Below are 16464 nucleotides of genomic sequence, written 5' to 3'. Positions count from 1 at the left end.
TAAGAGACAGGAAGAAAAAAGAAAGAAAAAGTTTGAACGTTAAGGATAAAAAAGGACATACCAGGCAAAGTACCAACCAAAAGAAATTTAGTGAAACTTTATTAATCTCAGAAAATAGAAATCAGGGCAAAAATCTTTACTAGAGAGGCCAAAATGGTATTTTACACTATGTATATTTGGTCACAATAAAAATTTTTTTACCAGAGATAGTTTGCCAGAGATAAAAAGATGCAGTTAACAATTCCACAGAAATACACATTTACTAATGTAGCTATAAAATACATAAATAATAATAGGGGCACAATAAGTTGAAAAATACATTATTAAAATGATAACTTGAACACACTTCTCTCAACAATTGTTAGAATCATTAGACAAAAAAAAACAGACTATATAAAATTTGAATGTACCCAATAATTAATGATTACACATTCTTTTCAAACACACACAAGAAATCGACCACATTAAGGAAGCCTTAAAGGAGAATTAGTATCATATAGACTATGTTCTGTGACTATAGTGCATCTGGCTTAGGAATCAATTAACAGAGAGATGACAAGAAAAAAACCAGTAGATTGGTTATTGAAAGCTTAGTTGATAATGAACAAATTCCTAGAACAACCTTACTTACCAAAACTGGTTCAAGGTGGAATAAAAAACCCAAATAGTATAATCATTAAAGAATTTGAATTAGCAGCATAAAAGCTTTACAAAGTAATCAATCAGGCCTGAATGACTTGATACAAATTTCAACAAGCATTCAAAGAAAAGATGAATTCCAGGATTATGTAAAACTTCCCAGATTCCAGAAAAAATAATGAGCAATCCAATTTCATTTTTGAGGCTAGCATAACCTTCAGCAAGAAAGGAAAATTACAAGCTGTTTTCATGAACAGAAATGAAAACCTAAAGAAAATACTGTGAAACTGAATCTAGCAGTATACACAAAAGGTAATACACCAGGACCACAACTCGTTTTATTCCAGCAATTAAAGATAAATTATTATAACCTAACCAATTCATAGATTGATGGATTAAGTTCATATAATCACCTCAAAAGACTTACATAAGACATTTACTAAAACCCAATATATAGGTTGATAACTTAAGTACACACACACACCACACACCAAAAAAAAACCCAACAACCTTTAAAACAAAAAACCTTAGCAACCTAATATATTTATAAAAACTGATAGCATCCATTATATTTACTGGTGAAATGTTGAAATTATTTAAGATTCTAAACTAAACAAAGAAGCTTGATGTCACCACTTCCATTTAACATTTCATTGGTAGTCCTAAGCAGCATAATACGGAAAAGAAAAGGTACTTGAATTGAAAGGAAATAAAATTGTCATTATTTGAAGATGACTTGTCAGTGTAGGAAGTCTGAAAGAATCTTCAGATAAATCAGTAGAGTTAAAAACTTCTCTGCATCAAAGGACACAAACAGAACATAGTGAAAAGGCAGATGATGGAGTGGGAGAAAATATTTGCATATTGTGTATCTGATTAGGGGTTCATATCCAGAATATAGAAAGAACTGTAACTCAACAACAAAAAAACAAGTAACTCAATTGAAAAATGGGTTAAGGACTTGAATGGACATTTCTCCAAAGATGATATAAAAATGGCTAACAAGCATATGAAAAGATAAGTGACATCGCTAATCATTAGGGAAGTGCAAATAAAAGTTCAGTGAGATATTCCTTACACCTATTAGGATGGTTACTATTTAAAAAAGGAAAAAGTGTTGGCGAGTATGTAGAGAAATTGGAACCCATCTTTGGTAGACTGTAAAATGGTGCAGCCACTATGGGAACCAATATGGAGATTTCTTAAAAAATTAAAGATAGAATTACCAACAATTCTACTTTTGGGCATATACCAAAAGAATTGAAAATATTGTCTTGAGATATTTATACACCCATGTTCATAATAACATTATTTACAGTAGCTGAAACTTGGAACCAACTCAAGTGTCCATTGATGGATGAATGGATAAACAAAATGTGGTATACATATACAATGGAATATTATTCAACCCTAACAAAGGAAAGAAATTCTGACACATGCTCCAACATGGATGAACCTTGAGGACATTATTCTAAGTTATAGAAGCCAGTCACAAAAAGGCAAATACTGTATGATTCTACTTAATGAGGTTATCTAAAGTAGTAAAATTCATAGAACCAGAAAGTGGACTGGTGGTAGCCAGGGGCCCAGGGGAAGGGGAAATGAGGAGTTGTTTAACGAATATAGAGTTTCAGATTGGCAAGATGAAAAAGTTTTGGAGGTTGGTTGCACAATGTAAATACATTTTACTGAACTGTGTATGTATTTTATGTATGTCTTAGTACAATTCTTTTCTTTTTTAAAGATTTTATTTATTTGACAGAGAGAGAGAGCATGAGCAGGGGAGGGGCAGAGGGAGAGGGAGAAGCAGACTCCCCTGCAGGGCCGATCCCAGGACCCTGAGACCATGGCCTTAGCAGAAGTCAGATGCTTAACCGACTGAGCCACCCAGGCACCCCTTATTATAATTCTTAAAAATAAAGTAAAATGAGAGCAGGGTTGCTGGTTACAAAATTTATGTATAAAATAACTAGACGTGAGTAAGAGAGATGTATAGATCCTTTATGGACAAGGTTTAACTTTACTGAAAGACATTAAAGAAGGCTTAAATATATGAGAAGATGAACACATTGATGAAAGGAATGTTCAATATATAAAGATGTCATTTCTCTCCAAAACTGATGAGTTCCATTGAAATCGCACAGGATGTTTTGTGGTAAATGATAAACTCATTTTAAAACTTACGAGGAAATTCAGAGGGTCAGAAATAATGAAGACACTCCTAAAGAAGAATATAAGGTACTACCTGAGAAGATACGAGGAAGCTACAATTAAATCCCTGTTACACTGTACAGAGATAGAAATGAAATATTGAGTAGAAAACAAATTAATTTGTTAAATGATCCTGTGGCAATTGATTATAAAGAATAAAATTGGATTCTTATACCTATAAAAAAAACCAGTTCTAAGTAGATTCAAATTAAATATAAAAGAAAAACTAAAACTTTAGAAGACAATGTGGGAGACTATATGACTCAGGGAAGAAACATTTCTTAAGATATAAAAAACACAATATAAAGGAGAAGATTAATAAATTGGGACTACTGTTATGGTAAAGATTTCTGTTCTTCAAAAACAAGCCTTAAAGTAGGAGTTAATTGTGAGACATAACCTCAGTAGGGTTAAAATACAAAAAATATAAAGAACTCTTACAGGGCGCCTGGGTGGCTCAGTCAGTTAAGTGTCTGCCTTCTGCTCAGGTCATGATCCAGGTCATGATCCAGAGTCCCTGCTCAGCCAGAAGTCTGCTTCTCCCTCTTCCTCTGCCCCACCCCCAGCTCGTGCTCTCTCCTTCTCTCAAATGAATAAATAAAATCTTTTAAGGAAAAAAAAGAAAAACTCTTACAGATCAGTAAGAGAAAGGCAACCCGGTGAAACATTACACCAAAGACAGGAATAGACAGGAATAGGCATTTCACAGAGGAAGAAGAAACCCAAATGGCTCATAAACATTGGAAAAGATGCTCAATCTTTTTGGCGATCAGGGAATCGCAAATTAAAACCACATTACCGTTTATCACCCACTAGATTGGCAAATGTTAAAATATCTGACAATAATAAGGGTTAGCCAGAATGTGGAGATTTAGGAAGTCTCTCACACAGCTGATGGAGTGGAAATTAGTGTAACCACTTTGTAAAAACAAGTTGACAGTGCCTGGTAAGATTGAATGTGCATTTCCACTCTGATGTAACTCCTACACATGGCCACCAGGAGACAAGGAGAAGAAAGTTTATAGCGACATTGTGAATGAGGGAAAAATGGAAACAACCCAAATGTTCATCAGCAGTGGAATGGATATATAAATTACGATGTAATTAAGCAATGAAATACAATCAGTTGGTGAAAAAATGTATGACTTATGGTTACATATATCAATATGGATGATTTGTAACATAATTTTAAGTGAAAGCAGCAAGTTGCAGAAAAATATATCTGTCTATATAGATTTTAAACATGTATTAAGCCATGTATTATTTATACATAATTGCTAAAATATAAAATCAAAGACATGATTAACACAAAATCCAGGATCTAGGTTACCAGGAGAGGAGCAGGGGCAGTGGGGGAGGGGGCTGTTAGCATAAGATCCCACAGCAAGCTTCACGCTTCTGAGTAACTGCCTTATTTCTGTTTCTCAGGCAGAAGAGTGGGTAGGTGGGTATTTGTTTTATAACTTTTTAAACTGCATATACACATTTTATACCCTCTGACATAGTTTTTAAAAACTGTAACCTGTAGTATTTTTAAGAGATGGTAGGACATGTTTTGAAATTAGGTAATGTGGATTATTAAAAATGCACGAAGTTTGCAAATCATCACCTAAGAGTGTGTTGGGAGGAGATGTCCTTTTTCAGGTTAGGGCCTCTCCATATGTTTATTAGTTTGAGAGTCCAAGTGACGGGAAAGGTACAGAGACATAAAATGGTATCTCTGGCAGAGTGGCTTAAACGAGGTGTGGAAGGCACCAGTCCCTGCACCTGGGCTGCCTTTCTTACTTCCTCACTTCTGTAAATATTTAGTGACTGACTGCCAAGTCCTGAGCATTGTGCTAGGGGCCCAGGAGCCAGAGAGATAATGTCCCTGTCTTGGAGCTTCTAGCTGTTTTCGGATTCATGCTTACAGGTTTTGTTAATCTTAGCCTCCTAAACTAACTAGGTAGCAAAATTCACTTCAGGTCCATATCCTAATTTACTCTTTGATATCTTTTTAAGGAAGTCATTTATTTACATATTTAGATAACCTAGTTGAATGCATTGTCTTTGAAATTTTCAGAGTAATATATCCTTTTTGGTCTGGTCCTACCCCAGTTAATATTCTAATTCCTATATATATTTATTCTCAGTGTTTTTCCCTTTCTGTGCATATCAGAACTCTTGATAGGTTCTAATTCTTTGGAATTGATTTTAATGTTTTAATTTTACCTTTCTATCTTTATTTTTGAGACTCAGAGTTGGATCTGATCTTGAACCTTGACTATTTTCAAAAGCATTACAAGCATACTGCTAGAGATTATAAGGTGATACAAAGGGAAACATTATTTTAATAGTCATGTAATTATTTTAATTTAATTTATAATTTTATTATAAAATATACACATGAATTCATGGCTGTTTGTGCCCAGGATGCGGCTAAAGTCTCTGTGATAATCCGTCTCACATAGACTGCATGAATTAATGGCCCAGCTGGTTCTCAGACACAGCAAAATGTCATGAAATTAATACATGGGTTACAGATGTAGCATTTAGTTGTAAAGGTGAATCAAGGTATTCTCTGATGTCCTTGTCTCCTACTTGTGTTGTAACTCAAAAAATAAGCTTATGTGGTTTGGTCAGGAAAAGGCAATCTAGAAAATTCATCTAGGCAAATTGTACAAATAACATACTCTGTTATAGGACAGATTCTGGGGCTATAAAGATGAGTAAGACGTAGATTCTACCTTTCAGGAATGCCAGTTTCACAGATATAGGCACGTAAATTAAAAAGTGCACCATAACGTAAACGCAACAGTGGAAATATGTCCACTGTAAATGGGTAGCTGGGAAAGGTGGTCTCTGACTTATGGAGCCAGGAGGAAAGTCTGCCCAGGGCAAGCCTTGCAAGTAGTCTTGAGAGCTGAGCAGAAAACTTACAGAAAAATAGACTGGCAAAGGGCAACCTCAGAAAGGCCCATGCCAAGGTACAGAGACCTACGAGAACATGGCGTTTGGACTAATTGAGCAGCTCGTCATTGATGCTAGTGTGAGGAGAGGTGGGAGCCAGATATGAAGGCTTTTGTATGGACTGTGATGGTGCGCATTTAGATCTTATTCTATAAGTGATTATCAGCCTTTGAAAGGTGTCAGGCAGAAAAGTGTGACATGAGGTCTGGGGGCAGTGTAGAAAACAGAGGGGAGGATCAAGTCACATTTCAGCACAACGTCCTGCAAAAGGAGGATATGGAGAGCACTTGGAATGTTTAGAGTTTCTGCTTTGCTTAGCTTTATATGATTTTTAGGAAATTAGATTACATTTAGATTTTGCCCAGAATTTAATGTGTTGAAGGTGTTAGTGGTAGGTGATTTGGAGCCAATATAAAGTTTCTGGAGAAATTGATATTATTCAGGGTGCCTGGGTGGCTCAGGTGGTTAAGCGACTGCCTTCGGCTCAGGTCATGATCCTGGAGTCTAGGATCGAGTCCCGCATTGGGCTCCCTGCTCAGCAGGGAGCCTGCTTTTCCCTCTCACCGCTCCGCCCCCATGTTCTCTCTCTCTTTCTCTCTCTCAAATAAATAAATAAAATCTTAAAAAAAAAGAAATTGATATTATTCAGTCTGTATTATAAACAAGGTATTAACTTTCCCTACATAGTCTTTTTTTTAAAGATTAATTTTAGGGCGAGCGAGCCAGAGAGAGCAGGGTGAGGAGAGGGAGAAGGAGAGTGTCTTACGCAGGCTCCATGCTAAGCACAGAGCCCGACGTGGGGCCTGATCCCATGACCCTGAGATCATGACTTGAGCCAAAATCAAGAGTCGTATACTTAACTGACTGAGCCACCCAGGCCCCCTGTCTTTCCCTACATAGTCTTTTTTTTTTTTTTTTAAGATTTTATTTATTTATTTGACAGAAAGAGAGAGACGGTGAGAGAGGGAACACAAGCAGGGGGAGTGGGAGAGGGAGAAGCAGGCTTCCCACGGAGCAGGGATCCCAATGCAGGGCTTGCTCCCAGGACCCTGGGATAATGACCTGAGCCAAAGGCAGACACTTAACGGCTGAGCCACCCAGGCGCCCCGCCCTACATAGTCTTAAAGGCAAAGAGAGTTTTGCTTATTTTGTGTTAAATACATGTAAGCATATAAAAGTTAAGTGGAGATGTGGTATTGATAAGGCACACAGCTGCAAACAAGTTCTGTTTTTCAGTGGTACATATGGTAATACACTGCAGAGTGAGTAGAATGAAATATTTACACCTTTTTGCAGTTAATATCCTTCTAAGGAAATCTCAACATCCGTGTTATTTACAGGAAATTGGGTGGGCAATAATATCAGTATATGAAGAGCCTCCTTTATGTATGGGTTTCCGATGTGAATGTTCTGAAAACTTAATTGTGGCATATTGTTTACTTTTGTGCATATTTACTGTTAAATCTTAGACTCACTGGTCTTTGGATTTGGTGTATATTGTTCTACCTTACAGAGAAATGTATTAGTATGCCAACTTATTCTTGTACCTTCAGCATATCTGAATTTATAGTCACGGGTCTGATGCTGCCTGTGAATGTGAGGGCACTCATCTGTGTCTGTATACATAGCCAGACCCTTAGCACCAAATGTTCTGCCTCACGTTTATTTTGGGAATATTCTCTTAATAGGCATGTTTTGGGATGTGACTTAGTCAGCTAATTTGCTAACATTCAAAAGCCACGAGCTCTCAGCATTATCTTAGCCTTTTAGTATTTTAGTCCAGCAAAAATTTCTGACTCTGATTGGGAAATTAACTATAACATCTTACCAAAAATGATCCAGAAGCATCAAAAGAGAGAGAGTTCATGCAAAGGGCACAGAGAGATGTTCAAAAGGAAAGTTAACATTAACTTAAGAGTGCATAGTAGAAATGAGGGAGTAAGCATAGAAATGAAGGACCACAAGTGACCTTGGAATAACTGTAGGTTCCTTTCTATAAGGCTAAATAATGTTGATTATAATGCATCTTAGCTTTTATTTCGAAAGATATTTTCTGCAGTTCTTGTCACCAAGTTTTTTTGAAATTCTTTTTCGTTCTTTTAAGATTGACTTTATTTCCTTATTTTCTACTTTGACACAGAAATCCCCTGCAAAGAAGCTGAGCCATGCAATTAGTAAATCTCTGGGGTGCGTACCCACCAGAGAACCCCCGCATCCTGTTTTTCCTGAGCAACCAGAGAAACCACTTGACCTTGCAAATATAGTGTAAGTATACGCCTGAATTTGGATGTGGATTATCTGAAATGGAGACCTTGCTGAATTCTTTTGGATCAAAGCCAACTTCACCTAACATGAACATTTAACCTTCTGGTTTTTACTTTACTTTTGGGGAACTTAGGACTTCAAGATTTCATTTCTTTAAGTCACCATAAATATTTACATGGAAGCCTAGCTCCTGAGCCCTAAAGTAATATAATGTAATATATTATAATAATGATGTAATAAAAGTAATGTAAAGCCTAAGTAATGATCTCAAACAGAAACATTAATTAATATATTGAGGAGTAATTATGAACTGGTTTTAGCAAGGTTGCCTTTTTTTGTTTGTTCTTCCGTAAATCGGTAGAGGTCATTTTTTCTCTGCAGCAATAATGCCCGTAGTTATTTTTAAAATTAGTTCAGCATGGAAATGAAAATCGACTTCACTTGCTTCTTTGTATTGAGAGAAAATTAGGAAAGATAAGATTGTATTCTGTAAATAAAACTAGTGTTTTATTTTTACTTTCTTTGAATATTCATGCTAAATGAGAGAAAGCCAGACAGGAACAAAAAAGAGAAGTAGAGAAAGAGGAAGGGTAAGGAGGAGGAGAAACAAGCGTTAAGATTCAGCCTCTAAACTGGATTCTTCACTCTGAATTAGATGGTGATGTTACATGTCCTCCTGGATAAAGTCAGTAGGATTTTTTGTTTTGTTTTGTTTTGTTTTGGGGAGGGGGGCAGAGGGAGAGAGAGAAAGAGAATCTTAAGCAGGCTTCATGTCCAGCAAGGAGCCTAACACAGGACTCAGTCTCACAACCCTGAGATCATGACCTGAGCTGAAATCAAGAGTCAGATGCTTAACCAACTGAGCCACCCAGGCGCCCCAAAGTCAGTAGGTTTTTGATCATTAGTCTTTATTGGGTGTTGACAAGTTTTTCTGTTGGAGCAGACATCTATTTTCTTTTACCTCTATATAAAACACTTAGGGTTCTTGATCTTTTATTTTCTTTCTCATTCAATAATTTGAAAGACTTTTATTAAAATAATGCATACATATAAATTAGAAATTTAATAATACAGAAAAACATCATAAAATGTAGCACATCCTCCCACACTTCCTTGCCTTGTGCTCTGTCTAGGTTTTTGATGTGTGAGATCTCTTTGCATTTGAGTAGTAACCTGTTTCAGAGCCATTTATTGGATGATCTGTCATTCCCCCACTGACCTACAGTGCCACGGTTGCCATAAATGAAGTGTCCAGATGTGCGTGGTCTGGTTCTGGGCTCTCCTGTTCCTGTGGTCAAATTGTCTATCCTTATGCCAACATCATACTATCTTAGTTACTATAAGGGATTAAGTAATGTTTTTAGTAGGAGTGTCTTGTCTATTCTTTGCTTTTTGCTCTTTCGTATAAATTTTAGAATCAGCTTATTGAGTCCCTCATGAAATTTTGTTTGGATTTTGATCAGAGATTCATTGGATCTAAAGATCAAATTGGGGAGAATTGACATCTTTACAGTATTAAGTCTTCCATGTCATGAATGAGCTATGTCTTTCTATTTATTTAAATATCACTTTGTGCCTTTCAGTAAAGCTTTACAATTTTCCCTAGAAAGATATTATATATGTTAGATTAATTCTTCCATACTTTTAGATTCTTCTGTACATTTGTTGTTGCTGTTGCAAATGGTGCCTTTTTTTCCCTACAGTTTTTTTGAGATATAATTTACATGTGATAAAATGCACCCACTTCAAATGTACAATTCAGTGAGTTTTGGCAAATGTATACTGTCATGAAAATGGTATTTTCATTGAATTATGTTTTTCAACAGTGTATTGCTGGTATGTGCAAATGCAAATTGTTTCTGTATTTTAATCCACTATCTAGTCATCTTGCCTGAAGTGCTCATTAATTCTAGTAATTTGTACTGAGATGTTTTTGGATTTCCTATAAATAATTGTATCACCTGCAAATAATGGTAGTTTTTTCCCTCCCACTCCTGTACTTTTAGATATTAATCAGACCTTTTTTTTTTTTTTTTTTTTTTTTGGTCTTCGTACGCTGGCTGAACCTCCAGTGCAATATTGAATAGAAATAGTTTGGTAGGCATTCTTCTGTTATTGCTAATCCCAGAAAGACAGCTTTCAGCGTTCATTTAGTGTGTTATTTGATGTAGGTTTTGTAGAAACTGTTGATCAGGTAAAAGAGCTTCCTTTGTATGCCTTGTTTGCTAAGAGTGCTTTTTTTGGGTCATGAATGGATGTGGAATTTTGTCAGACTTTTCTCCCTTGACATGATCATGGGAGTTCCTTTATTCTATTAATGTAGTGAATTATATGAATTTTTTTTAAACAGCCATACATTCCTGGAATAAACATAAGTTGACTTTCCTTTTAATACCCTGCTAGTTTTTCATTTGCTAATGTTTCGCCTAGATTTTGCCTATGTTTAAAAGTTAAATTGTCCTGTAATTTCCCTTTTTTTTTCTTTTATTTTGTTTTTAGGACAAAGTCTGCCCAGTTTGCTATCTTCAAAAAGTTGAGGGGAATTCTCTCTTTTTATATTTTTTGGAAAGAACTTATTTAAAATTGGAATTATTTGCTCCTTCAATTTTTGGTGAAATTCACCAATGATGTTATTTCTGCCAAAAGCCTTCTTTGTGGGAAAATTTTGAACTGTAAATTCTGTTTTTAAAGACAATTATAAGACTTCATTTTTATTTCTTTTTGAGTCACTTTAGAACATTTTATATTTGTAAGAATTTGTCAATTTCATTTGAATTTTCAAAGTTATTGGCACAAAGTTCGTAATGTTTGTCTATGGTATGTGTGCTAATGTCCCTTTTAAATTCCCACTCTCATGTATTTATCATTTTTCTCTCTCTTTGGTTTTTCCTTGAACACATCCTGCCATAGGTTTGTCCAGTCTATTGGACTTTAAGAGGACCAACTTTTGGTTTTGATGATTCTCTTACTGTATGCATTGTATTTTTGAATATTATTTGTTTCCAACCTTATCTTTATTATTTCTTTTGTTACAGTTTCTTTGGGTTTATCTTGCTACTCTCTTTCTAACTTCTTTAAAGATATGATTAGCTTACTCATTTCAGGTCTTTTCCCCCTGATATAAGCATTTAAGGCTATGAATTTCTCTAAGTTCTCTCTGAGTAGTGTCCAAGTTTTCTTATGTAATTTTGTTTTTCTAAATATTTTCAAAGTTGTGATACGAATTCTTCTTTAGGAATACTATACTTTCTTTTTTCTTCTTGTTTTTTTAATTTTCTTTTTTTTTTTTAAAGCAATCTCTACACCAGCATGGAGCTTGAACTCACAACCCTGAGATCAAGAGTTACACACTCTATCAGCTAAGCCAGCCAGGCACCCAAGCAGCATACTTTCTTAATAGCCAAACATACGAGGATTGTTTAGTTGCCTTTTTGTTTTTAATTTTTAGTTTAATTTCATTTTGGTCTAATAAGTGGTCCATACTATTCAATTCTTTCAAATTTGTTTTGACATTCTTATTATATGTAGTATATGATCCAGTTTTTATTATATTCCTTGTAAGCATGAAAATAATGTTTATTCTGTGCTTGTTTGATGGTTTAGAGTTCATAGTGAATGAATGTATATCAGCGAGGTCAAGTTTGTTAATCCTGTTGCTCATATCTTCAAAACTATACATATTTCACTAGGAAATTGAAAATTTGTTCTTATCTAGTGAGTCTCTTTATTCCTAATCTGTTTGTTCTCAAGTCTATTTTATTCACTAAACATCTTTTAATGTCTTTTGCTTGTATGTGCCTAGTGGAACTTTCCCCATCCTTATACTTTTAACTTTTCTGTATCTTTAAGTGTTCGGTATGCTTCTTGTAAATTGTAAGCTGGGTTTTAAAAATCTAGTCTGACAACTTGTCTTAACTGGCGAGTTTTCTCCATTTATAAATGTATTATTATAATGTTATTATAATTAGTCATAAGTAAAATTGGCTTTCATTATTACAGTTATAAAAGTATTACTACTATAATAATTGGACTTTTTTCTACTATCTTATTTTGTGCTATCTGTAATATTTTAAAAATTCCCCTTTATTTGCATGCCCCACTGTGGTCACCCTTTCCTCAGGGGTAATCATTCTGATATGCTCATTGTATGTCTTTTTACCAGTATATATTCTTGAAAACTAGGTTGTGTTTTGTACATTGTTTTAAAAAATTTATGTCAGGTGGCACTATGCAGATTTTACCTGTCCGTTCTCCCTACGTAGCTGCCTTCAGATCTCTGCCTCCACATTAAATGCTGCAGTAAACACTTCAGATGTTTCCCTGATGGACTGGGTAAGAATTTCTTTAAACTGAGGGTACAGTTGTTGGTCAAAAGTTATGTATATCCCGACCAGAGGAAGTGTGTTGGGGAATCCGGTATTTTAGTGCAGACCTGCAGTTAATCTCTCCCGTCCGAATTCAGCCGCATCTCCCTGCTGTGGCTGAATTCAGAGACTTTCTGGTCAGTTTCACTAGCGAGTAACCTCTGGTTTTTCACCAGGCCTAGAAAAGAGGAGCCTTTGGCTGTGTGGTTTTGGGTAGTGGAATGAAAGAGATAGGAGGTGTTCTGCTTTTTTAGGTGGACTTTTAACCAGTCCTCTTATTTTTAATGCAGCCCCTCTCCCCTCTTTCCGAGGCACCAGGCAGCTCTAATTACTGAGCATTCCTGATCTTTTGGCTTCATTTCCTTTGTTGCAGGAGGACTTGGACCTCAGGTTTCTTCTTCTCTCTGTATTAAACCCTCTCCATCTCCAGTTTCTGTTAGAAGTTTGGTATGAATTCAGTCTAGGACTGAGAGCTAAGAATTGGAACCTTGAATTGTTCTTATTGATTCTTATCATTTTATTATATATGCCTCGGGTCTTTTTTTTTTTTTAATAAGACATTGTAGATAAAGTTGTGGTTTCCTGTGTCTTTCCTAATCCCGTTACCCTTTCTCTCCCTATAGAGTAGCCCCTAACATTTATTTGGTATTTATTACTCTATACATGTTCTTTTTTTTTTTTTTAAGATTTTTAATTTATTTTTTGACAGAGAGAGACACAGCGAGAGAGGGAACACAAGCAGGGGGAGAGGGAGAGGGAGAGGGAGAAGCAGACCCCCGCTGAGCAGGGAGCCCAATGCGGGGCTCGATCCCAGGACCCTGGGATCATGACCTGAGCCGAGGACAGACACTTAATGACTGAGCCACCCAGGCACCCCGACTAGACAACTTTTAAGGTCCCTTTCAACTTTGAGTTTCTCTGTTTTGTAGATTTTTCTTCTATATTCACAGGTCACTGGGTCCCAGATTTGGCTGATGTCAGGGTCACTCAGCTTTAAAAAGTAGAGATTACCAAGTCACTTTCATTCTGGGTTAGGTCAGCTAATCATTATTCTGGGGGTGGCCTGGAAATCTATCTTTTGAAAAAGTTTCCTGGTGAAGCTGATCAAATTATGGAACCACTTCATTAGACTATAAATGGTTTTAGCTGTATGAACAACAAGTTAATAATTCAGTATTAAGCATCCAAAACACATATAGAATATAACTAAAGTGTAAATACATGACTAGCAGTTCTTAACTCTTGCTGAGATTCTTTTTTTTTTTTAAGTTTTTTTTATTTATTTGACAGAGAGAGAGAGCACAAGCAGGGGGAATAACAGGCAGGGGGAAAGGCAGGCTCCCCACCGAGCAGGGAGCCCAATGCGGGACTCGATCCCAGGACCTTGGGATGATGACCCAAGCTGAAAGCAGCTGATTAACCGACTGAGCCACCCAGGTGCCCCTGAGATTCTTAATTATCCATTCATTCAGCAGGTATTTTATTGAGAACCTTCCAGGTACTATGCAAGGTGCAAATGGTATTCACACAGTACTTAGCTTCTATGCAAATAGGTCTGAGTGAGTGAGATAGCCAGTTTTATAAAGGGCAGCGTCTGCTGGCTTCCGTAGGAAAGAGTTATAGGGGGAGCTCTAAAGATGAGAAATTTGTGAGGAGTGGGCTGCTGTGCGTTTCTAATCTTGATCAAGAAAAGAAGGTCTCTGTTTTGTAGAGACGAAGATGGGTCCTACCTTTGAATGCTTAAAGTCAGCAAAATATTTCATTTGAATAGGATCATGATTTTTTTAATCATTGTCTTATTGTATTAATATTAATTATATTTATTTAAAAGGTTTCTTTTTTAGACAAAGAATAGACAGTCGTCTTGCACTTAGTGAGTCTTTACACATTGTAGGTATTACTTTCAAACACCTAAGTTGTTTATATTTGTTTTACTAAATATCAGTCATCCTGGTTCAGACGAACCCCATCTACTGAGGGGGTTAGGATTGGGGATAAAATCCAAGGGACTGGATGATCAACATAGTTAACCTTCCCCTAGGCCACTAATTAAAATTTTTTCAAGTTGTTGCATGCTTATTTGCTCACAACTTTTAAAAAGGTGGGACATGTTAGAAAGTCTAACCTTTTCAAGCTGGATCTTTCTCAGAGTAGGGAATAAGGTTTCTTACTAAAGTTTTTAATTTAAAGATCAAATTTGTTAATTTTTTCTTTTTTTCTGGCTTCCATTTCATGTTTAACATTAATGTTCTTATCTCAAAATTATAAGAATACGTCTGTCTATAAAAAGTTTCTTATTTCTGGATTTTTGTCTTGTTTTTTTGTTGTCAGATATGAGATAGGAATTTAAGGGTTTTTCTTTCTCAGAATGGATAGCCATTTGTCCCAACTCCATTATTTTCCTGCTGATTTGTTGCAGTTTTAATTTTGCTTTCCTTTTAGCAATTGATACCTTGATAGTCTGAGAAATAATATAAATCACATATGTGTCTGTTTCTGTAAAATAGTTCTATATAAGATGTCTTTTTTTAAAAACGAGATTTTATTCATTTGACGGAGAGAGAGAGCACCAGCAGGGGGAGCGGCAGGCAGAGGCAGAGGGAGAAGCAGGCTCCCCGCCGAGCAGGGAGCCCAACGCGGGGCTTGACCCCAGGACCCGGGGACCGTGACCCGAGCCGAAGGCAGCCAGACGCTTAACGACTGAGCCGCACAGGCGCCCTGTACAAGATGTCTTTACCTTATGGTTTGTCTTTCTCTTACTGGCAGGCTAGAAAGGCTCTGGTGAAGAAGAACACTGATAGTGAAGCCTACAAGATGACGAGGGAGTAGCCGTGTCGGAGGCCAGTGGAGGCCCGCTGGCAGCAGAGGGGGAGCAGTAGGACCGAGGGCAGAGGCCACCTGAGATTTCGGACATGATGCGGAATTGAAGGGTTTTAGGTGGGGGCAGAGATGTCGAATTTTGCATTTTAACAGAGCACTGCCTGCTATGTAGAAATAGGGAGCGGGGACAAGAGTGAAGAGGAAGAGGCCAGCCCGAAGGTTTTTTTTTTTTCGGAGGCCAAGCGAGAGATTATGGTGGTTTGGACTGTCATGGTGGTAATGAGAAGAGTTTGTGAACACAGAAGGAATTTTAGGTTTTACCGTTATGGCACTCCGAGAAATAAAATTAAAACCCCAATGGAAATGTGGGACAGGAATTGAAATTAAGTATGAGATGAAGTATATTTTAATGTTAATTGCTTACGTTTCATGTTGACAGAGAGATTTTTCCAGATCGTCATAAATTCAAGATTCAAGTGTTGTTACTTATTAGGCCCCCACAGTGTCCCAAGCCCTTTGCTCACCTCTTCTGTATAAATCATTTCATTTAAGTCTTGTGGCAACCTTTGCAGTATAAATATCATTCACCTAAAATGGGTCCGTAGACGGCATCGGTGAGTTTCAGTGACCTGCCCAAGATCACACAGCTCACAATGATGGAGTTGGGACTGGACTCCACACCCAGCCTCTTTCCATTGCACTTCACTTTCCTAACAGGCAGACCCAGTAAGGAATTGTTACCATGGAAACATACGGTAATTGAACCATTGTTTGAGCCCTGCGGTTCGTTTTAGAATCAAGAGAGGACGTTGAATATAGCTGTATGTTGGTTGATTGAAATATAGAAGGGAGACAGTGTGGTACGATAGAAGAGAAACTAGACTAAAAATAGAGACATCTGTTTGCTTTACTGTGAAGTGGTGATTAAAACTTAATTATCTCAGGATATTGTTTAAGGTTAATGTATTTGAAAGTACTTTTTTTTTTTAAAGATTTTATTTATTTATTTGAGAGAGAGAGAATGAGAGAGAGCACGAGAGGGAAGAGGGTCAGAGGGAGAAGCAGACTCCCCGCTGAGCAGGGAGCCCAATGTGGGACTCGATCCTGGGATTCCGGGATCATGACCTGAGCTGAAGGCAGTCGCTTAACCAACTGAGCCACCCAGGCGCCCATTGAAAGTGCTTTTTTATTTTTTTTATTTTTATTTTTTTAAAGA

General features: G+C 36.7%; 1 protein-coding gene across 8 annotated transcripts in view; it reads left to right on the top strand.

Annotated features, from left to right (window-relative positions):
• DTNB (dystrobrevin beta) overlaps positions 1 to 16464 on the top strand; it is a 217723-nt gene that overhangs the window by 96502 nt on the left and 104757 nt on the right. For all 8 annotated transcript variants that reach the window (XM_028099502.2, XM_088026349.1, XM_088026351.1 and 5 more), the window contains exon 9: positions 7940 to 8064. In XM_028099502.2, the coding sequence (XP_027955303.1) occupies positions 7940 to 8064 (125 nt within the window). The remainder of the gene's footprint in view (positions 1 to 7939; positions 8065 to 16464) is intronic.

This window comes from Eumetopias jubatus, unplaced genomic scaffold, assembly GCF_037043125.1.
Source record: "Eumetopias jubatus isolate StellerSeaLion01/CBP00866 unplaced genomic scaffold, mEumJub1_p1.0 scaffold_9, whole genome shotgun sequence".
NCBI lineage: Eukaryota > Metazoa > Chordata > Mammalia > Carnivora > Otariidae > Eumetopias > Eumetopias jubatus.
Note: the sequence above shows the minus strand (reverse complement) of the source record. Positions and strands in the feature narration are given on the sequence as shown.